Source organism: Balaenoptera musculus, chromosome 18 (assembly GCF_009873245.2).
Source record: "Balaenoptera musculus isolate JJ_BM4_2016_0621 chromosome 18, mBalMus1.pri.v3, whole genome shotgun sequence".
Classification (NCBI taxonomy): domain Eukaryota; kingdom Metazoa; phylum Chordata; class Mammalia; order Artiodactyla; family Balaenopteridae; genus Balaenoptera; species Balaenoptera musculus.
The window spans coordinates 43,622,357-43,645,285 of NC_045802.1; the positions used below are offsets into that span (position 1 = coordinate 43,622,357).

Sequence of the window (22,929 nt, forward strand, 5' to 3'; positions counted from 1 at the left end):
CCTACAGAACACCCACTGAACGCTGGCAGAAGATGTCAGACCTCCCAAAAGTAAAGAAACTCCCCATGTACTTGGGTAGGGAAAAAGTAAAAAGAAATAACAGAGACAAAAGAATAGGGATGGGACCTGCACCAGTGGGAGGGAGCTGTGAAGGAAGAAAGGTTTCCACACACTAGGAAGCCCCTTCGCGGGCAGAGACTGCGGGTGGCAGAGGGGGGAAGCTTCGGAGCCACAGAGAAGAGCGCAGCAACAGGGGTGCAGAGGGCACAGCGGAGAGATTTCTGCACAGAAGCTCAGTGCCGAGCAGCACTCACCAGCCTGAGAGGCTTGGCTGCTCATCCGCTGTGGCGGGCGGGGACTGGGAGCTGAGGCTTGGGCTGTGGTCCGATCGCAGGGAGAGGACTGGGGTTGGCGACGTGAGCACAGCCTGAAGGGGTTAGCGCACCACAGCTAGCCGGGAAGGAGTCTGGGAAAGAGTCTGCAGCTGCCGAAGAGGCAAGAGACTTTTTCTTGCCACTTTGTTTCACGGCGTGCAAAGAGAGGGGATTCAGAGCGCCGCTTAAACGAGCTCCAGAGACGGGCGCGAGACGCGGCTATCAGCGCTGACCCCAGAGATGGGCATGAAATGCTAAGGCTGCTGCCGCCGCCACCAAGAAGCCTGTGTGCGAGCACAGGTCACTCTCCACGCCGCCCCTCCCGGGAGCCTGTGCACCCCGCCACTGCCAGGCTCCCGTGATCCAGGGACAACTTCCCCGGGAGAACGTACAGCGATCCTCAGGCTGCTGCAACGTCACGCCGGCCTCTGCCGCTGCAGGCTCGCCCCGCATCCGTACCCCTCCCTCCCCGCGGCTTGAGTGAGCCAGAGCCCCGGAAGCAGCTGCTCCTTTAACCCCGTTCTGTCTGGGCGGGGAACAGATGCCCTCAGGTGACCTACACGCAGAGGCGGGTCCAAATCCAAAGCTGAACCCCGGGAGCTGTAGGAACAAAGAAGAGAAAGGGAAATTTCTCCCAGCAGCCTCAGAAGCAGCGGATTAAAGCTCCACAAACAACTTGTGTTCCTGCATCTGTTGAATACCTGAATAGACAACGAATCATCCCAAGTTCAGGAGGTGGACTTTAGGAGCAGGATATATTAATTTTTCCCCTTTTCCTTTTTTTGTGAGTGTATATGTATATGCTTCTGGGTGAGATTTTGTCTGTATAGCTTTGCTTTCACCATTTGTCCTAGGGTTTGGTCCGTCCGTTTTTTTTTCTTTTTTTTTTGTACTTAAAAAGTGTTTTTTCTTAATAAAATTTTTCTTAATAATTTTTAACGTACTTTCTATTTTTAAAAATTAAAAAAAATTTTCTTAATAAATTTATTCTTAATAATTTTTTTCTTATTTTTTATTATAATAGCTTTATTTTATTTTATTTTATTTTATCCTCTTTCTTACTTTCTTTCTATCTTTTCAACCTTTTATTCTGAGCCGTGTGGATGAAAGGCTCTTGGTGCTCCAGCCAGGCATCAGGGCTGTGCCTCTGAGGTGGGAGAGCCAACTTCAGGACACTGGTCCACAAGAGACCTCCCAGCTCCACGTAATACCAAATGGCAAAAATCTCTCAGAGATCTCCATCTCAACACCAAGAAACAGCTTCACTCAACGACCAGCAAGCTACAGTGCTGGATACCCTATGCCAAACTAGCAAGACAGGAACACAGCCCCATCCATTAGCAGAGAGGCTGCCTAAAATCATAATAAGGCCACAGACACCCCAAAACACACCACCAAATGTGGACGTGTCCACCAGAAAGACAAGATCCAGCCTCATCCACCAGAACACAGGCACTAGTCCCCTCCACCAGGAAGCCTACACAACCCACTGAACCAACCTTACCCACTGGGGACAGATACCAAAAACAATGGGAACTACGAACCTGCAGCCTGTGAAAAGGAGACCCTAAACACAGTAAGATAAGCAAAATGAGAAGACAAAAAAACACACAGCAGATGAAGGAGCAGGGTCAAAACACACCAGACCTAACAAATGAAGACGAAATAGGCAGTCTACCTGAAAAAAAATTCAGAATAATGATAGTAAAGATGATCCAAAATCTTGGAAATAGAATAGACAAAATGCAAGAAACATTTAACAAGGACGTAGAAGAACTAAAGAGGAACCAAGTAACGATGAAAAACACAATAAATGAAATTAAAAATACTCTAGACGGGATCAATAGCAGAATAACTGAGGCAGAAGAAAGGATAAGTGACCTGGAAGATAAAATAGTGGAAATAACTACTGCAGAGCAGAATAAAGAAAAAAGAATGAAAGGAACTGAGGACAGTCTCAGAGACTTCTGGGACAACATTAAATGCACCAACATTCGAATTATAGGGGTCCCAGAAGAAGAAGAGAAAAAGAAAGGAACTGAGAAAATACTTGAAGAGATTGAGATTATAGTTGAAAACATCCTTAATATGGGAAAGGAAATACTTAATCAAGTCCTGGAAGCACAGAGAGTCCCATACAGGATAAATCCAAGGAAAAACACGCCAAGACACATATTAATCAAACTATCAAAAATTAAATATAAAGAAAACATATTAAAAGCAGCAAGGGAAAAACAACAAATGACACACAAGGGAATCCTCATAAGGTTAACAGCTGATCTTTCAGCAGAAACTCTGCAAGCCAGAAGGGAGTGGCAGGATATACTTAAAGTGATGAAGGAGAAAAACCTACAACCAAGATTACTCTACCCAGCAAGGATCTCATTCAGATGTGATGGAGAAATTAAAACCTTTACAGACAAGCAAAAGCTGAGAGAGTTCAGCACCACCAAACCAGCTTGACAACAAATGATAAAGGAACTTCTCTAGGCAAGACACACAAGAGAAGGAAAACACCTACAATAACAAACCCAAAACATTTAAGAAAATGGGAATAGGAACATACATATCGATAATTACCTTAAATGTAAATGGATTAAATGCTCCCACCAAAAGACACAGACTGGCTGAATGGATACAAAAGCAAGACCCATATATATGCTGTCTACAAGAGACCCACTTCAGACCTAGAGACACATACAGACTGAAAGTGAGGGGATGGAAAAAGATATTCCATGCAAATGGAAATCAAAAGAAAGCTGGAATAACAATTCTCATATCAGACAAAATAGACTTTAAAATAAAGACTATTACAAGAGACAAAGAAGGACACTATATAATGATCAAGGGATCGATCCAAGAAGAAGGTATAACAATTGTAAATATTTATGCACCCAACATAGGAGCACCTCAATACATAAGGGAAATACTAACAGCCATAAAAGGGGAAATTGACAGCAACACAATCATAGTAGGGGACTTTAACACCCCACTTTCACCAATGGACAGATCATCCAAAATGAAAATAAATAAGGAAACACAAGCTTTAAATGATACATTAAACAAGATGGACTTAATTGATATTTATAGGACATTCCACCCAAAAACAACAGAATACACATTTTTCTCAAGTGCTCATGGAACATTTTCCAGGATAGATCATATCTTGGGTCACAAATCAAGCCTTGGTAAATTTAAGAAAATTGAAATCGTATCAAGTATCTTTTCCGACCACAATGCTATGAGACTAGATATCAATTACAGGAAAAGATCTGTAAAAAATGCAAACACATGGAGGCTAAACAATACACTACTTAATAATGAAGTGATCACTGAAGAAATCAAAGGGGAAATCAAAAAATACCTAGAAACAAATGACAATGGAGACACGATGACCCAAAACCTATGGGATGCAGCAAAAGCAGTGCTAAGAGGGAAGTTTATAGCAATACAAGCCTACATCAAGAAACAGGAAACATCGCAAATAAACAACCTAACCTTGCACCTAAAGCAATTAGAGAAAGAAGAACAAAAAAACCCCAAAGTTAGCAGAAGGAAAGGAATCATAAAGATCAGATCAGAAATAAATGAAAAAAAATGAAGGAGACAATAGCAAAGATCAATAAAACTAAAAGCTGGTTCTTTGAGAAGATAAACAAAATTGATAAACCATTAGCCAGACTCATCAAGAGAAAAAGGAAGAAGACTCAAATCAATAGAATTAGAAATGAAAAAGGAGAAGTAACCACTGACACTGCAGAAATACAAACGATCATGAGAGATTACTACAAGCAACTCTATGCCAATAAAATGGACAACCTGGAAGAAATGGACAGATTCTTAGAAATGCACAACCTGCAGAGACTGAACCAGGAAGAAAGAGAAAATATGAACAGACCAATCACAAGCACTGAAATTGAAACTGTGATTAAAAATCTTCCAACAAACAAAAGCCCAGGACCAGATGGCTTCACAGGCAAATTCTATCAAACATTTAGAGAAAGGCTAAAACCTATCCATCTCAAACTCTTCCAAAATATTGCAGAGGGAGGAACGCTCCCCAACTCATTCTATGAGGGCACCATCACCCTGATACCAAAACCAGAATAAGATGTCACAAAGAAAGAAAACTACAGGCCAATATCACTGATGAACATAGATGCAAAAATCCTCAACAAAATACTCGCAAACAGAATCCAACAGCACATTAAAAGGATCATACACCATGATCAAGTGGGGTTTATTCCAGGAATGCAATGATTCTTCAATATAAACAAATCAATCGTGATACATCATATTAACAAACTGAAGGGGAAAAACCATATGATCATCTCAATAGATGCAGAGAAAGCTTTCGACAAAATTCAACACCCATTTATGATAAAAGCCCTGCAGAAAGTAGGCATAGAGGGAAATTTCCTCAACATAATAAAGGCCATATATGACAAACCCACAGCCAACATTGTTCTCAATGTTGAAAAACTGAAACCATTTCCACTAAGATCAGGAACAAGACAAGGTTGCCCACTCTCACCACTATTATTCAACATAGTTTTGGAAGTGTTAGCCACAGCAATCAGAGAAGAAAAAGAAATAAAAGGAATCCAAATCAGAAAAGAAGTAAAGCTGTCACTGTTTGCAGCTGACATGATACTATACACAGAGAATCCTAAAGATGCTACCAGAAAACTACTAGAGCTAATCAATGAATTTGGTAAAGTAGCAGGATACAAAATTAATGCACAGAAATCTCTTGCATTCCTATACACAAATGATGAAACATCTGAAAGTGAAATTAAGAAAACACTCCCATTTACCATTGCAACAAAAAGAATAAAATATCTAGGAATAAACCTACCTAAGGAGACAAAAGACGTGTATGCAGAAAATTATGAGACACTGATGAAAGAAATCAAAAATGATACAAGTAGATGGAGAGATATACCATGTTCTTGGATTGGAAGAATCAACATTGTGAAAATGAATATACTACCCAAAGCAATCTACAGATTCAATGCAATCCCTATCAAACTACCACTGGCATTTTTCACAGAACTAGAACAAAAAATTTCGCAATTTGTATGGAAAAACAAAAGACCCTGAATAGCCCAAGCAATCTTGAGAACGAAAAATGGAGCTGGAGGAATCAGGCTCCCTGACTTCAGACTATATTACAAAGCTACAGTAATCAAGACAGTTTGGTACTGGCACAAAAACAGAAACATAGATCAATGGAACAGATTAGAAAGCCCAGAGATAAACCCACTCACATATGGTCAGCTTATCTTTGATAAAGGAGGCAAGCATATATGGTGGATAAAAGACAGCCTCTTCAATAAGTGGTGTTGGGAAAACTGAACAGGTACATGTAAAAGTATGAAATTAGAACACTCCCTGACACCATACACAAAAATAAACTCAAAATGGATTAAAGACCTAAGTGTAAGGCCAGACACTATCAAACTCTTAGAGGGAAACATAGGCAGAACACTCTATGACATAAACCACAGCAAGATCCTTTTTGACCCAGCTCCTAGAGAAATGGAAATAAAAACACAAATAAACAAATGGGACCTAATGAAACTTAAAAGCTTTTGCACAGCAAAGGAAACCATAAACAAGACAAAAAGACAACCCTCAGAATGGGAGAAAATGTTTGCCAATGAAGCAACTGACAAAGGATTAATCTCCAAGATTTATAAGCAGCTCATGCAGCTCAATAACAAAAAAACAAACAACCCAATCCAAAAATGGGCAGAAGACCTAAATAGACGTTTCTCTAAAGAAGATATACAGATTGCCAACAGACACATGAAAGAATGCTCAACATCATTAATCATTAGAGAAATGCAAATCAAAACTACAATGAGATATCATCTCACACTGGTCAGAATGGCCATCATCAAAAAATCTAGAAACAATAAATGCTGGAGAGGGTGTGGAGAAAAGGAAACACTCTTGCATTGTTGGTGGGAATGTAAATTGATACAGCCACTATGGAGAACAGTATGGAGGTTCCTTAAAAAACTAAAAATAGAACTAGCATATGACCCAGCAATCCCACTACTGGGTATATACCCTGAGAAAACCATAATTCAAAAAGAGTCATGTACCAAAATGTTCATAGCAGCTCTATTTACAATAGCCAGGACATGGAAGCAACCTAAGTGTCCATCATCGGATGAATGGATAAAGAAGATGTGGCACATATATACAATGGAATATTACTCAGCCATAAAAAGAAATGAAATGGAGTTATTTGTAGTGAGGTGGATGGAGTTCGAGTCTGTCATACAGAGTGAAGTAAGTCAGAAAGAGAAAAACAAATACAGTATGCTAACACATATATATGGATTCTAAGGAAAAAAAAAAAAGAAAAGGTCATGAAGAACGTAGTGGCAAGACAGGAATAAAGACACAGACCTACTAGAGAATGGACTTGAGGATATGGGGAGGGGGAGGGGTAAGATGTGACAGGGTGAGAGAGTGGCATGGACATATATACACTCCCAAATGTAAAATAGCTAGTGGGAAGCAGCCGCATAGCACAGGGAGAACAGTTCAGTGCTTTGTGACTACCTAGAGGCGTGGGATACGGAGGGTGTGAGGAAGGGAGACGCAAAAGGTAAGAGATATGGGAACATATGTATATGTATAACTGATGCACTTTGTTATAAAGCAGAAACTAACACACCATTGTAAAGCAATTATACTCCAATAAAGATGTTTAAAAATGAATAAATAAATAAAATAAAGGCAAAAAAAATAAATAAAAGCGTACACTTCAAGTAAATTTGGACTTTATTTCTATCTTCTCCCCTTGCCTGGAACAATAGTGTATTTAATCTATCATGGGTGTGTTATTTCTTTATTGGCTTATTAAGAGACATGACCCTGTATGCTATCGGTTTGTGAAATTCCTACAGTGAAGTTGTTTTTAAACTTCTGACAAAGACAATCTCAGTCCCTGAGCATAATTTGCTGCCCCAAACAAAATGGACTTGCTGTCATTATAACATATGGCTAACAGAACCCACTTACCTTTATTTATTAGAACGTGCCTATATTTCCTAAAACATCTCTGACAATTATAAATACAGAAATTAATTTAGGTTAATGAATTGCATCCTACCCAACTTAGTAGAATTTACTAAACCAAAACCTGGTAGAAATGGTCACTTCAATTTTAATCCCTCCATGTTTCCTTGCCAACTCCCACTCTACACCTATTACAATTCTGAATTTCTTTCTTTTGATGTTTCTTATTTCCCTTATTAATATAATGTAAGCTCTCTGAGGGCAGATTTGATTTATTTTCTCTGATATATCATCATAGCAAGTACCTATTTGTAAATTTTTAAAAAATGAGTGAAGAAAGCACTCATTTCCAATTCTTGAAAAAGAATGATATATGAATGGAAGCTGTCAAAGAAAAGGCACCTGTGTAAGTTCAGCTGAAATAAGATATTGACAAATTGCAGAGAAAAGTATCAATCCTGTGTCTTGGGAATGCAAAAGACGGAACAGTTATTTTTAAATCGGTGAATTTTAAAGGGTTAATGGAAAAGGTACAGATTAAACTAGGCTTTGGGTGATGGAGATATTATAAAGGATCTCACTTAGGTTTTATTTAGGTAAAGGCACACCTTAATATATTTTTAATGCTTTCTTACACTATTGTTCTCAAGTACAATAAACTGAATTCTCTTAGTACCATTCTTGCCACATGGAATTTAACGCACATAGAGATCTAGAGTTGTGTTAGGCTGTCACTCTAGAGAGTTTTCAAATGTATCCAAAGACCAGAAGAAAATCTGAGGAGAGAAACTAAAAGGGCAGTGGACAGTCACAAGTTATTAAGAAAAAAATGGAAGGGAAATCTGGGGAGAGAGATGAGTATGTAAAAATGCAAAAGAGTGTGAACAATCAAGCTGTTCTTTATGTTTGGGACATAGGATGGCTGTAAGGCAGGTGGTTAAGAGAGAAGACTGGAGAAGGAAAGAGAGGTCTGTTTCATAAAACCACTGAATTCTAAATTAAGGAGTTTGGCAGTAGCTATGCTCAAGTAGGGAGCCAAAATGAATTGTCTTCTTGAGATAGGCTGGGTCTTGAGACCCTTGCTGCAGTGCTCCTAAGACAGGCTGGGACCTGGACCCTTTGCTGCAGTGCTTGCACCTGGACAAATGTCTCTTCCAGCAGCAAAATACAAAGAAACTATAAGGGACTAAAAATAGCTGCATGCATGTACAGTTGGGGCAAATTATGAACAAGAAGATACAAAAAGACTAAAACCTCCCAAAAAACAGGGTGTTGGGAGCAAAAGCAGGGTACTGCATATGCACCTTGCACACAGCACCACCAAGGGGGTGGACAGACCACCCAAGCCACCTCTCCGGCCCAATCCTGGACCCACCTGTATCCCATATAAAGAACCAGCTCGCCCTGGCTCATGGAGCAAGCAAAGAAAACTGTTACTTGTTTTCACTCCCTCCTGCTGCAGCAAGAACCCCAATAAAGCCTTGCCTGAATTTCTTGCCTGGCCTCTTATCAATTTCTATTGATTGAGGAGGCCAAGAACCCTGGTCAGTAACATTCTGTTGCTATATGTTTTAATTCTGAGGCATGATTTATCAAGCAATCCCTTTGAACCACTGGAATGCATCTCAGCCAGTCTACTTTTGTGATGAGATTCTAATAATTTTATAGTTTCCTTGAGCAATTATAAATTATTCTTCAGCCAGAGTGACTTTTACAAAATTGAAATACAACCATGTCGCTGCCCTTTTTTAAACCTTTTATAATATTTTTACCTTAGCCAAGTTGCTATGACCTAGAGGCTGGCTCTCTATTCAATCTATTGGGGCCACTCTTCCTCATTATATTCCAGCTAAACTCAACTTTTCCTCCTTTTGTTTGCAATTCACACTCAGGAACTGGACACAGCTTGTTCCTTCTCATTGCAATTCTTCCTCACTTTCTGCAAATCTGATAAATCAGTCAAGTTCCAGATTAGAAATCATTTCTTCCAGAAGGCAAATCACAAACCTCCTAAGGCTATTAACAGCCCTCAGCGAGACTCAGCAAACAAGTGATTTTTTTAAAATGTGTGAATCTAAGATAATACAATTTTAATACAAACGGCTTGTAATAGGGAAGAACAAATCTGACTCCACATTAAATGTTTCTTGTACTTTAACCTTTGTATTCTATTGCTTTTGCTTGAGTTAAGAATGTTGCCTATAGCTTGAAACATATGGATTGACCCATTCTCAAAGCTCTGACCTTTAAGGGAATGACACTTTTCCATTCATATAGAGATAAAATGTTTCAGAACAGAGATTAACATTTGTCTTGCTGGTGGTTTACAGGAACATCTTGGCCTGACCTATGTGGACAGCTGCAAGAACAAAGGATTCCCGTACCAAGAAGTTTGCAACAACCAACCACGCCCCTTCCCTACCTTGCCTTTAAAAATACATTGCTGAAATCCTTCAGGGAGTTTGGGGTTTTGAGGGGCATGAACTACCCATCTCCTTGCATAGCCGTGCAATAAAGGTTTCTCTGCTCTTAACTCTGATGTTTTGTTTTGTTTGGCCTCACTGTGCCTCAGGCACATGAACTTGCATTTGGTGATATGTTTATCATAGGAAAGCTTTTACAATTTTGGGTTCATTTTTAAGAAAAAGAATATCAAAGTTTGGATACAAAAATAGAAATTGTCTTAGAGAGCACCACGTAAGTGACAGGGCTTGAGGCATAATAAGGTACAGTGCTAGATATTGGGTTGTACTGGAGAAAACAACAGACATGACTCCTGTTCTCATGATATTTCAAACTGTATAAACTTCAGACTGCACAGAAATAGCAGCTTCTTCATGTGTATTATTAACATGAGGTTTTGAATGACTGAGTAAATCAGTTTTGCCATGGTGAATCACGAAACAAACACAGTTTTTTAAATCTGTTTTGCAGATTCTCCAAGGACCAGAGCATACATTTATTAAAATTCAGGACTATTTATGGATGTGCTCAGGCAGTATGAGTATCTGCTTTTTGAGCTTACTCCGGAAATAAAGGGAAACAAACCAGAAAGACCTTTTAGTTACAAAGTAAAGTTTGAAAGAACAAAGCTAAGGCACAGAGCAAATAAGAAACAAAAATAATTACTAGTGTAGATATTATTTGGAGAGTCTGAGGTTTTATATGGTCACTCGCCACACCAGAATGTCTATTTACTGTTTTGTTGTATTTCCTTTATGCATGAAGTAAGTCTGTGGTTGTGCTGGCCTAAGATGATATATCTACGACTTAGCTTAATCTGTGTCATTGGATAACTGACCAAAATGTTTCATAAAATTGATATAATTTTGCTCTTGAATACATCAGAATACACTCATTAATTTTAAGCCACGAACCAATGCCTTGTTTTTCCACAACAAAAGGTATCATGAATGATCTAAACTCAAGAGGGATGTTCACTGGTTTTTATTAGCCTTAACTGGGAAAATTATTCAAAATAATATTCAGAGAAGCAACAGTCAGGTTAGAATGACACATTAGTGAGATGTGAAAATTAAACAAGCGGGAAAAAAAGTCATGTCAGTAGAGGTGAGAAAAAAATAAACAGCTGTCAGAGGGTGATGTTGAAACAATTTTCTGATGTGGATCTGAAGTGAAAGGTCACTTTCTAGTGATTATGTTTTTCTCTGAGTAAAACAGGAAAAGCAACCAGACATTAAAAGAAAGTCATTAAACCACAGAATTTTGAGGCCATTAAATCACACTCAGGGGAATTAAAAAATAACCCAAATGAAGTCTATAATATTCTGATTTAAAGGATAAAGATTATTTGAAGTAAAAATGAAATCATTCCAAACATTTTCATAAAATGGGGTTAAAATTTGGGAAAATGTACTTAATTAAAATGTAAACAATTTTAAGAACAAAAACTTTAAATACTCTCACACTCTGATATTTGGTATGAAGAATGTTGTTAGAGTAAAACAGGATTTCTTAGGATATTAAATATCCTAGCTGACCAAAAAGATACAAGGACCACAAAATTATACAAATGATGAATTCCATATAAAGCTAATTTAAAAGGGAAGAAATTGGATTAAAAAATTCAGTTATAATAACATGTGAAAATTTGCTACAAGACTATCCATTAAATATTATATTTATTAAATTTTTATCCCATTTATTTCTGATTAAGTTTGGAGATTTGTAACAAAACACATATATATAAAGATATTTCACAGTAAAATATTAAGGAAGGGTCACAAAACTATAATGCAAAGTAATTATAAAAAATCTAGAATAAGATAAGTAATATATTAAAACTTTAAAATAAAGTGTGCATGTCTTGGGTGTGTTGTGTGTGTATGTATGTCTTCTCATTACAGAATAATGTAACAAATGAATAATATAAGGAAAGGGTAAAGATACTTCTCATCTTTGTTGAGCAAATTTGCTATGTCAATAAGATACCCATTTCCTAAAGGATATAAGAGATGAATCTATAAATTAGCATCAGCGTAAGTGGTGAGAAAAAGTCACTAAATGTACTCTCAAAAGCAATTTAAGAAAATATACATTTAGTGATACAAGAGATTTTTAAGGTAAAACAATAAGGGAGTATCCTCAATTGAAATAAGATGAATATGAGGCAGATAGGAAAGAGAGCTGTCAAATAAGTATATCATATATGCAAAATTAAAATACAGATTATGTATGCACTGGAAACAGTAAAATTCATAAGCAAAATGGCAATGATTAACCATAAAATACAGAAAAAATTTCCCAAGTTAAGTGGAAAAGAAATAAAATTACTGAGGAGAAAAACTGTTTATGGAAAAGAAATCAGTGCTCAAAGACACACACAATCATTAACATAAATACATACTAAAATATATATCCCAAAACCAAAGAACTAGAATAATGGAAAAGGAATCAAACAAAACCAATCCTCAGTAGATAAAAACTTTCCTTAGTAAAATAAAAACATGATTGATATTGTTCAAATGAATCTCCAAATATTAAGTTAAAAGAATGAAAAGCAGCCATCAGGTTATACCCTGGTAAACATTTTGAAATTGGAGAAGAACATGCCAGTAGTTAAGCTCTTATCTCGCAGCCCCACATTCTCTCTCCTGTACTCTGCTTTTTGATACGAGGGCTGGAACTCTGCAAACCACGTTTCTGCTTTGCCACCTGGTTCCTTCTTTTAGGATGTGACGTTAATGGATGCTAGAGGGAGACTGAAAGACTAGAGGAGGAAGGGTCTTGCTCCTTTCTGCTCATTTCCTGTTCCTGTGTCACCCCATCTTTTTTTCCTGCATCCAGTTGCATCCAATTGCCATTTTGCAGAACTTGCAAAATTGACCTTACTGAGACCACTCAGAGCCATCAACACCAGCAGACTGGCACCACCTCCTCAGAGCTTCGGGTCCCAGGACAAGGGGCCCCTCTTTCATGTCAGAGATGCCAGCTCTGGCTAAGCAGAGGTCCAATCACAAATGTCTGGATTTCAACTGCATAGGGACTCTCCTCTGATTTTCTAAATCTTAATAACTACAATTTCTTCCTTTGTTTTCCAACACTAGGGGTGGTAGCTGTTTCCTTTAGTTGATACATTTATGATATAGTGTTCTCTTGTTGACTTTTTGGTTAACTAGCTAATTTTTATATCTACTTAACAAATCTTTATATTAGGTTATATAGAATCACTGATAAATGGCTGGAGTGGTTTCTGTCTTTTGACTGTATCCTAACTGGTAGAAATATAGTCAAAACATCTATAAGAATGAGATATAAAAACATATTAAAGATGAAAAACTACTGGACTTACCACACATCTCCCTTAAAAAAAAATGACAGAAGATAAGTAAGTATATAATACCTACTTAACTATAACGATACAAGGCTGTGACATTAAATTACTCAAGCCAGTTTACAACAAATGTGTGAAGACATAGGAAAATTCCTTTTAGACATAAAGTTTAATAAATTATATAATCAACATATCCTTCCTGGAAAATAATAGTAGTAGTAATAGTAATATACTACTACTAATAAAGTGAGATATATTTACCTAGAAATAATTTCTAGAACATATGAAGAACTCTACAAGGCAAAATGAAAAAGACAGAAACCCAAATGGAAACAGGAAAAAGACTTTAATATATACTTCAGCCAGAAGATATAAAATTGTTAATAAGTATATAAAAGGTGCACAATCTCAGTCATTAACTGAATGTGATAGCATTATCTACCAGAATAGATAAAAACCATAAAAGATAAAAACTGGCGTTACCAAATCAGTATCTAGAACTCTAGTACAGTGTGAATATGTACATAAATTAGGAAAACACTTTCAAAATCTTCTGGGAATTATCCCTTAAGGCTGAACACAAGAATACCGTATAGCCTAGCAATTGCAGTTCCAGGTCTACACTCAGCTAAAATTTGTATGCATGCTCACAAAGGACATATATAAGTGAGGATGTTCACAGCCAAACTATTCTGAATAAGCAAGAAATGGAAACAATTAAATGATAATTTTGATATATTAAAGAAGAATAAACTGCAAATACAATTATTAATACTATCTTTTGTTAAATTCTGAATTTCAAGACATATTAAATAAAACTGAGCAAAGTGCAAATTAATGAATAAGAAAACAAGAGAGGAAACAAGTATAACTTCTCTCTATGCACACATTTGATTAAAGACAAAAACAAAACCAAATAATGATACTGACAAAACCTAAGATAAGACAAAATTAGTAATAATGCTAACACCTAAAAATAACAAATTAGGAGGTTAATAACAGTACAAAAGAAGATATAACAATACAAGATGGATTATTATTAATAGTCATAGGATTAGAAGTAAGGTACAACTGCCTTCTGCTAAATTTTAGAATCTCAGTAAAATATAACTTTTAAAGGGAATATATATGATAATATACATATAAGTTTTTCTATCATTTGTCATGTTCAGGAATATATACTTCCCATGTTTGTAGATGCTTATAGCAGATAAATTGTAGAAAGCTTCTCAATTCATGTTATGATGTTATTATGCTAAGAAAAGCTTCATATCATAATGGAAAATATTATAAAATGGTTTTTCAAAAGATATGTAGACCAAACATAGATGAAAAATCATAGACTATAGAATGCAACAAAATACTAAATGAATAATGCAACATGGATAAGTTGGTTTTATTTTAAGTATGTAATAATGATTTACAATTATAATATGTATGTAAATCACCATATTAATAGATCAAATAAGGAAAATATGTTTATACATTTTTAGAAAGAATTTAATAAAACATTATACCAAGGTTGATTTTTTAAAATAAAATCTCCATTAGTGAAACTACAGGCCATGACAAGATCTTGCCCTTGACACCACATGGTATAAGTATCTCAAATAGCAACTAATATCACACAGACTATAAAGCATTAAAGTCTTTCCAATTAAAAGACATAAACGAGGTCACCCAATATCACTACTATTTATATCACTATTCTAAAAATAAAAGCAATACAATAAAAAGGAAATAAACATAAATATTAAGAAGGAAGTGACAAAGTTTCATTATTAGTTTACCATGTTTATCTTCCTAGAAAATCTATTATTATAAATCAAAAAACTAACTGATACATGCATTTAGTAAGATGGTTATTATAAACATAGATACTTAAACTTTCTTCTCCAGTGTACTATAAATGTATAATTATTAACACATACAAATATATAAACTAAAATATAATATCTAAAATGTTCAAAAATACAAATAAGCGTGAATAAAACTCAGAAAGAAAATACTAAACCTATACCTAAATTAAAACCACTAAAATACATAGAGACTAATTTTAAGAGATAAAATTAAGATCACATTTTCAGACGAAAAGATTTCAAATGTATAGATCTAACATTTTCTCTAATTAATATGTAAATAATTATTTCCAGGCAAAATCCTAAATGGATTCTCAGGAAGTATACATGACACTAAGAATACAATTTTAGGCATCAAATAAACCTAAATGAAAATTGAAGCCCAACATTCATTAAACATGTATATCTAGTAAAAAGAGAAAACAGTAATGTATGTAATTTTAAGAACAGTAAGCAGTTTGGGATAGTGTGCAGGGTGGTTTATTTTAATAGGATGAATAGTAAATAACTTTCTTTGTGGACAAATTTTGAGATGAAATTTGAAAAGTGAGAAAAACCCAGACACGTGATGATGGGTAGGAACAGCATCTCAAAGAAAAGAGCACATTCAAAGGGATTAAGTTTGGTTAGAGCTGCTATATTTGAAGCAAAGATAAAAGGGCAATTTGGCTGATGTACAGAGAAAAAATGTAGAATAGGCAGAAACAAGATCCAGTAGGTCCCTTTAGGTAAACATAGGCATTGTGTTCTAATTGTAAAGAGAAGTTCTTGAAGAGGACTGAGATATTACTTGCATTTGTCAAGCAGCTGTGGCAGCTTTAGCAAATGGACTTTAGTGGAAAGACAAGTAAACAGATTGGAAGCTTTTGCTGTTTTTCAAACCAGAGGTGTTACTAGCTTCTTTAGGGCAGAGTTTCTCATGGCAGTGAGAGGGAGTGTATTTTGCCACCCCAGAGGGACTTTTTTGGTTACCACATTGGGCAGGGTGTTGCAGTTGGTACCTAGTAGATAAAAGCCAGTCTGCTGCTAAACACTGTACAATGCACAGGATAGAGCCCTGCACCAAACAAACAATTATCTGACTCAAAATATCAACAGTGTTGTGTTTGAAAATTCCCCATTTAGGGTGATAGGAATGGAAAGGAGAAAAATGAAGAGACATACAATCATGCCAAAAAATATATTAAGTACCAAATTTTTAATAGTCTTTTGAAGGCTCCTCAGACTATTTTACCAGAAAGGATATAAATATGCAGGTCGTTAGTTCACATAATTCTCATGAAATATATGTGATACTTAAAAAAAAAAACAGTTATTGTAAAGAAGTTTTGGTTTTTATTTTATAAGAAGGGACAATCAGAAAAATATGTAGTCTTGATATGTCAATGATCCATGAAGACTAAACTTAAACAAAAAATCAAAAACAAAAGATTTAAATATTTTATCAAAGCAGTTTACTAAATGCTATTTTTAAAACAATATTCACTCAAAAACTTTTTTTTCAAATAAAAAAGGAAAGTCTACTCACTTGCCATTCAATGCTGCCACACCAACTGTGCTTCGGGCAATTGACATACTAGCTACAAATGTCCACTGCTGACTCTGAGGATCCCACCTCTCCACTGTGTTCAGATAGCTCCAGCCATCATGGCCTCCAACGGCATAGATAGGTCCTTCTAGTACCGTCACACCTGAAACATGGGAGAAATGAAAACCGAATGGATTTATTCCACAGTGAGTTTCTAAAATCAAATTAGTAGTAAAAATTATGATGCCATTCAGAATAGGTTCTAGCAGTTAAGAAACAATTGCAACTCCCTCTTCTGAGAGCACTGGAATCACAACTAACTGCTGAACAATCATTGACAGGAATTCACTGGAACTCACCAAAAAAGATACCCTACATCCAAAGACAAAGGAAAAGCCACAATGAGATGGAAGGAGGGGTGCAATCACAATAAAATCAAATCCCATAATTCCTGGGTTGGTGACTCACAAACTGGAGAACAATTATACCACAGAAGTCCACCCAGTGGAGTGAAGGTTCTGAGGCACACGTCAGGCTTCCCAACTTGGGAATCTGACAATGGGAGGAGTAATTCACAGAGAATCAGATTTTGAAAGCTAGCAGGATTTGACTGCAGGGCTTCGACAGTGCTAGGGGAAACAGAGACTCCACTCTTGGAGGGCACACACAAAGTATTGTGCACATCAGGACCCAGGAGGAAGGGGCAGTGACCCCATAGGAGACTGAAACAGACCTACATCCTAGTGTTAGAGGGTCTCCTGCAGAGTCAGGGGGTGGCTGTGGCTCATCGTGGGGACAAGGACACTGGCAGCAGAAGTTCTGGGAAGTATTCCTTGGTGTGAACTCTACTGGAGTCCACCATTAACTCTGCCAGAAAACCTGTAGGCACCAGTGCTGGGTTGCCCCAGGCCAAACAACCAACACAGAGGGAACACAGCCCCACCCATTGGCAAACAAGTGGATTAAAGTTTTACTGAACTCTGCCCACCAGAGCAACACCCAACTCTACCCACCACCAGTCCCTCCTATCAGGAAGCTTGCACAAGCCTCTTAGATAGCCTCTTCCACCAGAGGGCAGACAGCAGAAGCAAGAACTACAAACCTGCAGCCTGTGGAACAAAAACCACATTCACAGAAAGATAAAATGAAAAGGCAGAGGACTATGTACCAGATGAAGGAACAAGATAAAACCCCAGAAAAACAACTAAATGAAGTGGAGATAGGCAACCTTTCAGAAAAATAATTCAGAATAATGATAGTGAAGATGATCCAGGACCTCAGAAAAAGAATGGAGGCAAAGATCGAGAAGATGTAAGAAATGTTTAACAAAGACCTAGAAGAATTAAAGAACAAACAAACAGAGATAAACAATACAATAACTGAAATGAAAAATACACTAGAAGGAATCAATAGCAGAATAACTGAGGCAGAAGAACGGATAAGTGATCTGCAAGACAGAATGGTGGAATTCACTGCTGTGGAACAGAATAAAGAAAAAAGAATGGAAACCAATGAAGACAGCCTAAGAGACCTCTTGGACAACATTAAATGAACTAACATTTGCATTATAGGGGTCCCAGAAGGAGAAGAGAAAGAGAAAGGGTCAAAGGAAATATTTGAAGAGATTATAGTTGAAAACTTCCCTAACATAGGAAAGGAAATAGCCATGAAAGTCCAGGCTGGATAAACCCAAGGAGAAACACGCCAAGACACATAGTAATCAAATTGACAAAAATTAAAGACAAAGAAAAATTCTTAAAAGCAACAAGGGAAAAATGACAAATAACATACAAGGGAACTCTCATAAAGTTAACAGCTGAATTCTTAGAAGAAACTCTACAAGCCAGAAGGGAGTGGCATGAAATATTTAAGGTGATGAAAGGGAAGAACCTACAACCAAGATTACTCTACGTGGCAAGGATCTCATTCAGATTCGATGGAGAAATCAAAAGCTTTAAGACAAGCAAAAACTAAGAGAATTCAGCACCACCTGACCAGCTCTACAACAAACGATGAAGGAACTTCTCCAAGTGAGAAACACAAGAGAAGAAGAGGACCTACAAAAACAAACCCAAAACAATTAAGAAAATGGTAATGAGAACATGCATATCAATAATTACCTTAAATGTGAATGAAGTGAAGGAATTAAATGCTCTAACCAAAAGAAACAGGCTTGTTGAATGGATACAAAAACAAGACCCATATATATGCTGTCTAAAAGAGACCCACTTCAGACCTAGGGACACATACAGACTGAAAGTGAGGGGATGGAAAAAGATATTCCATGCAAATGGAAAACAAAAGAAAGCTGGAATAGCAATACTCATATCAGATAAAATAGACTTTAAAATAAAGAATGTTACCAGAGACAAGGAAGGACACTACATGATGATCAAGGGAGCAATTGCAGAAGAAGGTATAACAATTATAAATATATATGCATCCAACATAGGAGCACCTCAATGTATAAGGCAAATGCTAACAGCTATTAAAGAGGAAATTGACAGTAACACAGTAATAGTGCAGGACTTTAAAACCTTCCTTTCACCAATGGACAGATCATCCTGTCAGAAAATTAACAAGGAAACACAAGCTTTAAATGACACAATAGACCAAATATATTTAATTGATATTTATAGAACATTCCAACTGAAAACAGCAGATTACACTTTCTTCTCAAGTGCACACGAACCTTTTCCAGGATAGATCACATCTTGGGTCATAAATCAAGCCTCAGTAAATTTAAGAAAATTGAAATCATATCAAGCATCTTTTGCAACCACAATGTTATGAGATTAGAAATAAATTACAGGGGGAAAAAAGGAAAAAAAAACACAAACACATGGAGGCTAAACAATATGTTACTAAATAACCAAGAAATCACTGTAGAAATCAAAGACAAAATTTAAAAAAAAATACCTAGAAATAAATGACAATGAGAATATGACTACCCAAAACCTATGGGATGCAGCAAAAGCAGTTTAAGAGGGATGTTTACAACAACATAATACTACCTCAAGAAACAAGAATAATCTCAAATAAACAATCTAACATTACACCTAAAGGAACTAGAGAAAGAACAAACAAAACCCAAAGTTAGTACAAGGAAAGAAATCATAAAGATCAGAACAGAAATAAATGAAATAGAAATTAACAAAAAATAACAAAGATCAATAAAACTAAAAGCTGGTTCTTTGAGAAGATAAAAAAAAAATTGATAAAACTTTAGCCAGACTCATCAAGAAAAAGAGGGAGAGGATTCAAATCAATAAAATTAGAAATGAAAAAGGAGAAGTTACAACGGACACCACAGAAATACAAAGCATCCTAAGAGACAACTACAAGCAACTCTATGCCAATAAAATGGACAACCTGGAAGAAATGGACAAACTATTAGAAAGGTATAACTTTCCAAGACTGAACCAGGAAGAAATAGAAAATATGAACATACCAATCACAAGTAATGAAATTGAAACTGTGATTAAAAATCTTCCAACAAACAAAGTTCAGGACCAGATGGCTGCACAAGTGAATTCTATCAAATATTTAGAGGAAAGCTAACAACCATGTTTCTCAAACTCTTCCAAAATATTGCAGAGGAAAGAACACTCCCAAACTCATTCTACGAGGCCACCATCACCCTGATACAAAAACCAGACAAAGATACTACAAAAAGACAATTACAGACCAATATCTCTGATGAATATAGATGCAAAAATCCTCAACAAAATAATAGCAGACAGAATCCAGCAGCACATTAAAAGGATCATACACCATGATCAAATGGGATTTATCCCAGGGATGCAAGGATTCTTCAGTATACACAAATCAATCAATGTGATACACCATATTAACAAATTGAAGAATAAAAACCATATGATCATCTCAATAGGTGCAGAAAAATCTTTTGACAAAATTCAACACCCATTTATGATAAAAACTCTCCAGAAATGGACAAAGAAGGAAACTACTTCAACAGAATAAAGGTCATATAAAACAAACCCACAGCAAACATCATTCTCAATGGTGAAAAACCAAAAGCATTTCCTCTAAGATGAGGACGAGGACAAGGATATCCACTCTCGCCACTCTTATTCAACATAGTTTTGGAAGTCCTAGCCATGGCAATTAGAGAAGACAAAAAAATAAAAGGAATACAAATTGTAAAGGAAGTAAAACTGTCACTGTTTGCAGATGACATGATACTATACATAGAGAATCCTAAAGATGCCACCAGAAAACTACTAGAGCTAATCAATGAATTTGGTAAAGTAGCAGGATACAAAATTAATGCACAGACATCTCTCACATTCCTATACACTAACAACTAAAGATCAGAAACAAATTAAGGAAACAATCCCATTCACTCTTGCAACACAAAGAATAAAACACCTAGGAATAAACCTACCTAAGGAGGTAAAAGACCTGTACTCAGAAAACTATAAGACACTGATGAAAGAAATCAAAGATGACACAAACAGATGGAGAGATATACCATGTTCTTGGATTGGAAGAATCAATATTGTGAAAATGACTATACTCTCCAAAGCAATCTACAGATGCAATGCAATTCCTATCAAATTACCAATGGCATTTTTTACAGAACTAGAACAAAATATCTTAAAATTTGTATGGAGAAACAAAAGACCCCAAATAGCCAAGACAATCTTGAGGGAAAAAAATAGGACCTGGAGGAATCAGACTCCCTGACTTCAGACTATACTACAAAGCTACAGTAATCAAGACAATATGGTACTAGCACAAAAACAGAAATATAGATCAATGGAACAGGATAGAAAGCCCAGAGATAAACCCACGCACCTATGGTCAACTAGTCTATGACAAAGGAGGCAAGGATATCCAATGGAGAAAAAACAGTCTCTTCAATAAGTGGTGCTGGGAAAACTGGACAGCTGCATGTAAAAGAAAGAAATTAGAACACTCCCTAACACCATACACAAAAATAAACTCAAAATGGATTAAAGACCTAAATGTAAGAGTGGACACTATAAATCTCTTAAAGGAAAACACAGGAAGAACACTCTTTGACAAAAATCACAGCAAGATCTTTTTTGACCCACCTCCTAGAGTAATGCAAATAAAATTTAAAAGCTTTTGCACAGCAAAGGAAACTATAAACAAAATGAAAATACAACCCTCAGAATGGGAGAAAATATTTGCAAACAAAAATCAATGGACAAAGGGTTAATCTCCAAAATATATAAACAGCTCATGCAGCTCAATATTAAAAAACAAACAACCCAATCAAAAAATGGGCAGAAGACCTAAATAGACATTGTTCCAAGGAAGATATACAGATGGCCAAGAGGCACATGAAAATCTGCTCAACATCACTAATTATTAGAGAAATGCAAATCAAAACTACAATGAGGTATTATCTCACACCGTTTAGAATGGGCATCATCAGAAAATCTACAAACAACAAATGCCGGAGAGGGTGTGGGGAAAAGGGGACCCTCTTGCACTGTTGGTGGGAGTGTATATTGATACAGCCACTGTGGAGAATAGTGTGCAAGTTCCTTAAAATACTAAAAATAGAATGATCATATGACCCAGCAATCCCACTACTGGACATATATCCAGAGAAAACCATAATTCAAAAAGACATGTGCACCCCAATGTTCATTTCAGCACTATTTACAATAGCCAAGGCATGAAACACCCTAAATGCCCATCGACATACAAATGGGTAAAGAAGATGTGGTACATATATAGAATAGAATATTACTCAGCCATAAAAAGGAATGAAGTTGGGTCATTTGTAGAGACGTGGATGGCCCTAGAGACTGTCATACAGAGTTAAGTAAGTCAGAAAGAGAAAAATAAATATTGTATTTTAAAGCATATATGTGAAATCTAGAAAAATGGTACAGATGAACTGGTTTGCAAGGCAGAAATAGAAACGCAGATGTAGAGAACAAATGTATAGATACATTTGGAGGAAGGGGGAGATTGTGTTGGTGTTGGGATGAAATGGGAGATTGGGATTGACATATATATACTAATATGTATAAAATAGATAACTAGTAAGAACCTGCTGTTTAAAAAGAATAAATAAAATAAAATTCAAAAAAAAAAGAGAAACAATTGCAATGAGGTGGAAACTCTTCACTATTAATTGAATTTTTTCATTCAAGTGAAAAAAATGGAATCCAACTAAATATTATGACCTAAATGCTTTATGAAAGATAATACATTTCCTTATTTATGACCATGTGAAGAAGCAAAATCTAAAAATCAGAGGTGATGCATCTTGTTCCTCTCCTTTTGAAGATTGTTTCTACACTGTTGTTTAAAGTACTTTACTGCTTTAAG

General features: G+C 36.3%; 1 protein-coding gene across 2 annotated transcripts in view; it reads right to left on the reverse strand.

Annotated features, from left to right (window-relative positions):
* The window catches only part of KLHL1 (kelch like family member 1), a 407,738-nt gene that overhangs the window by 27,111 nt on the left and 357,698 nt on the right, over positions 1-22,929 (reverse strand). For both annotated transcript variants that reach the window (XM_036831798.1, XM_036831797.1), the window contains one exon: positions 16,594-16,756. In XM_036831798.1, the coding sequence (XP_036687693.1) occupies positions 16,594-16,756 (163 nt within the window). The remainder of the gene's footprint in view (positions 1-16,593; positions 16,757-22,929) is intronic.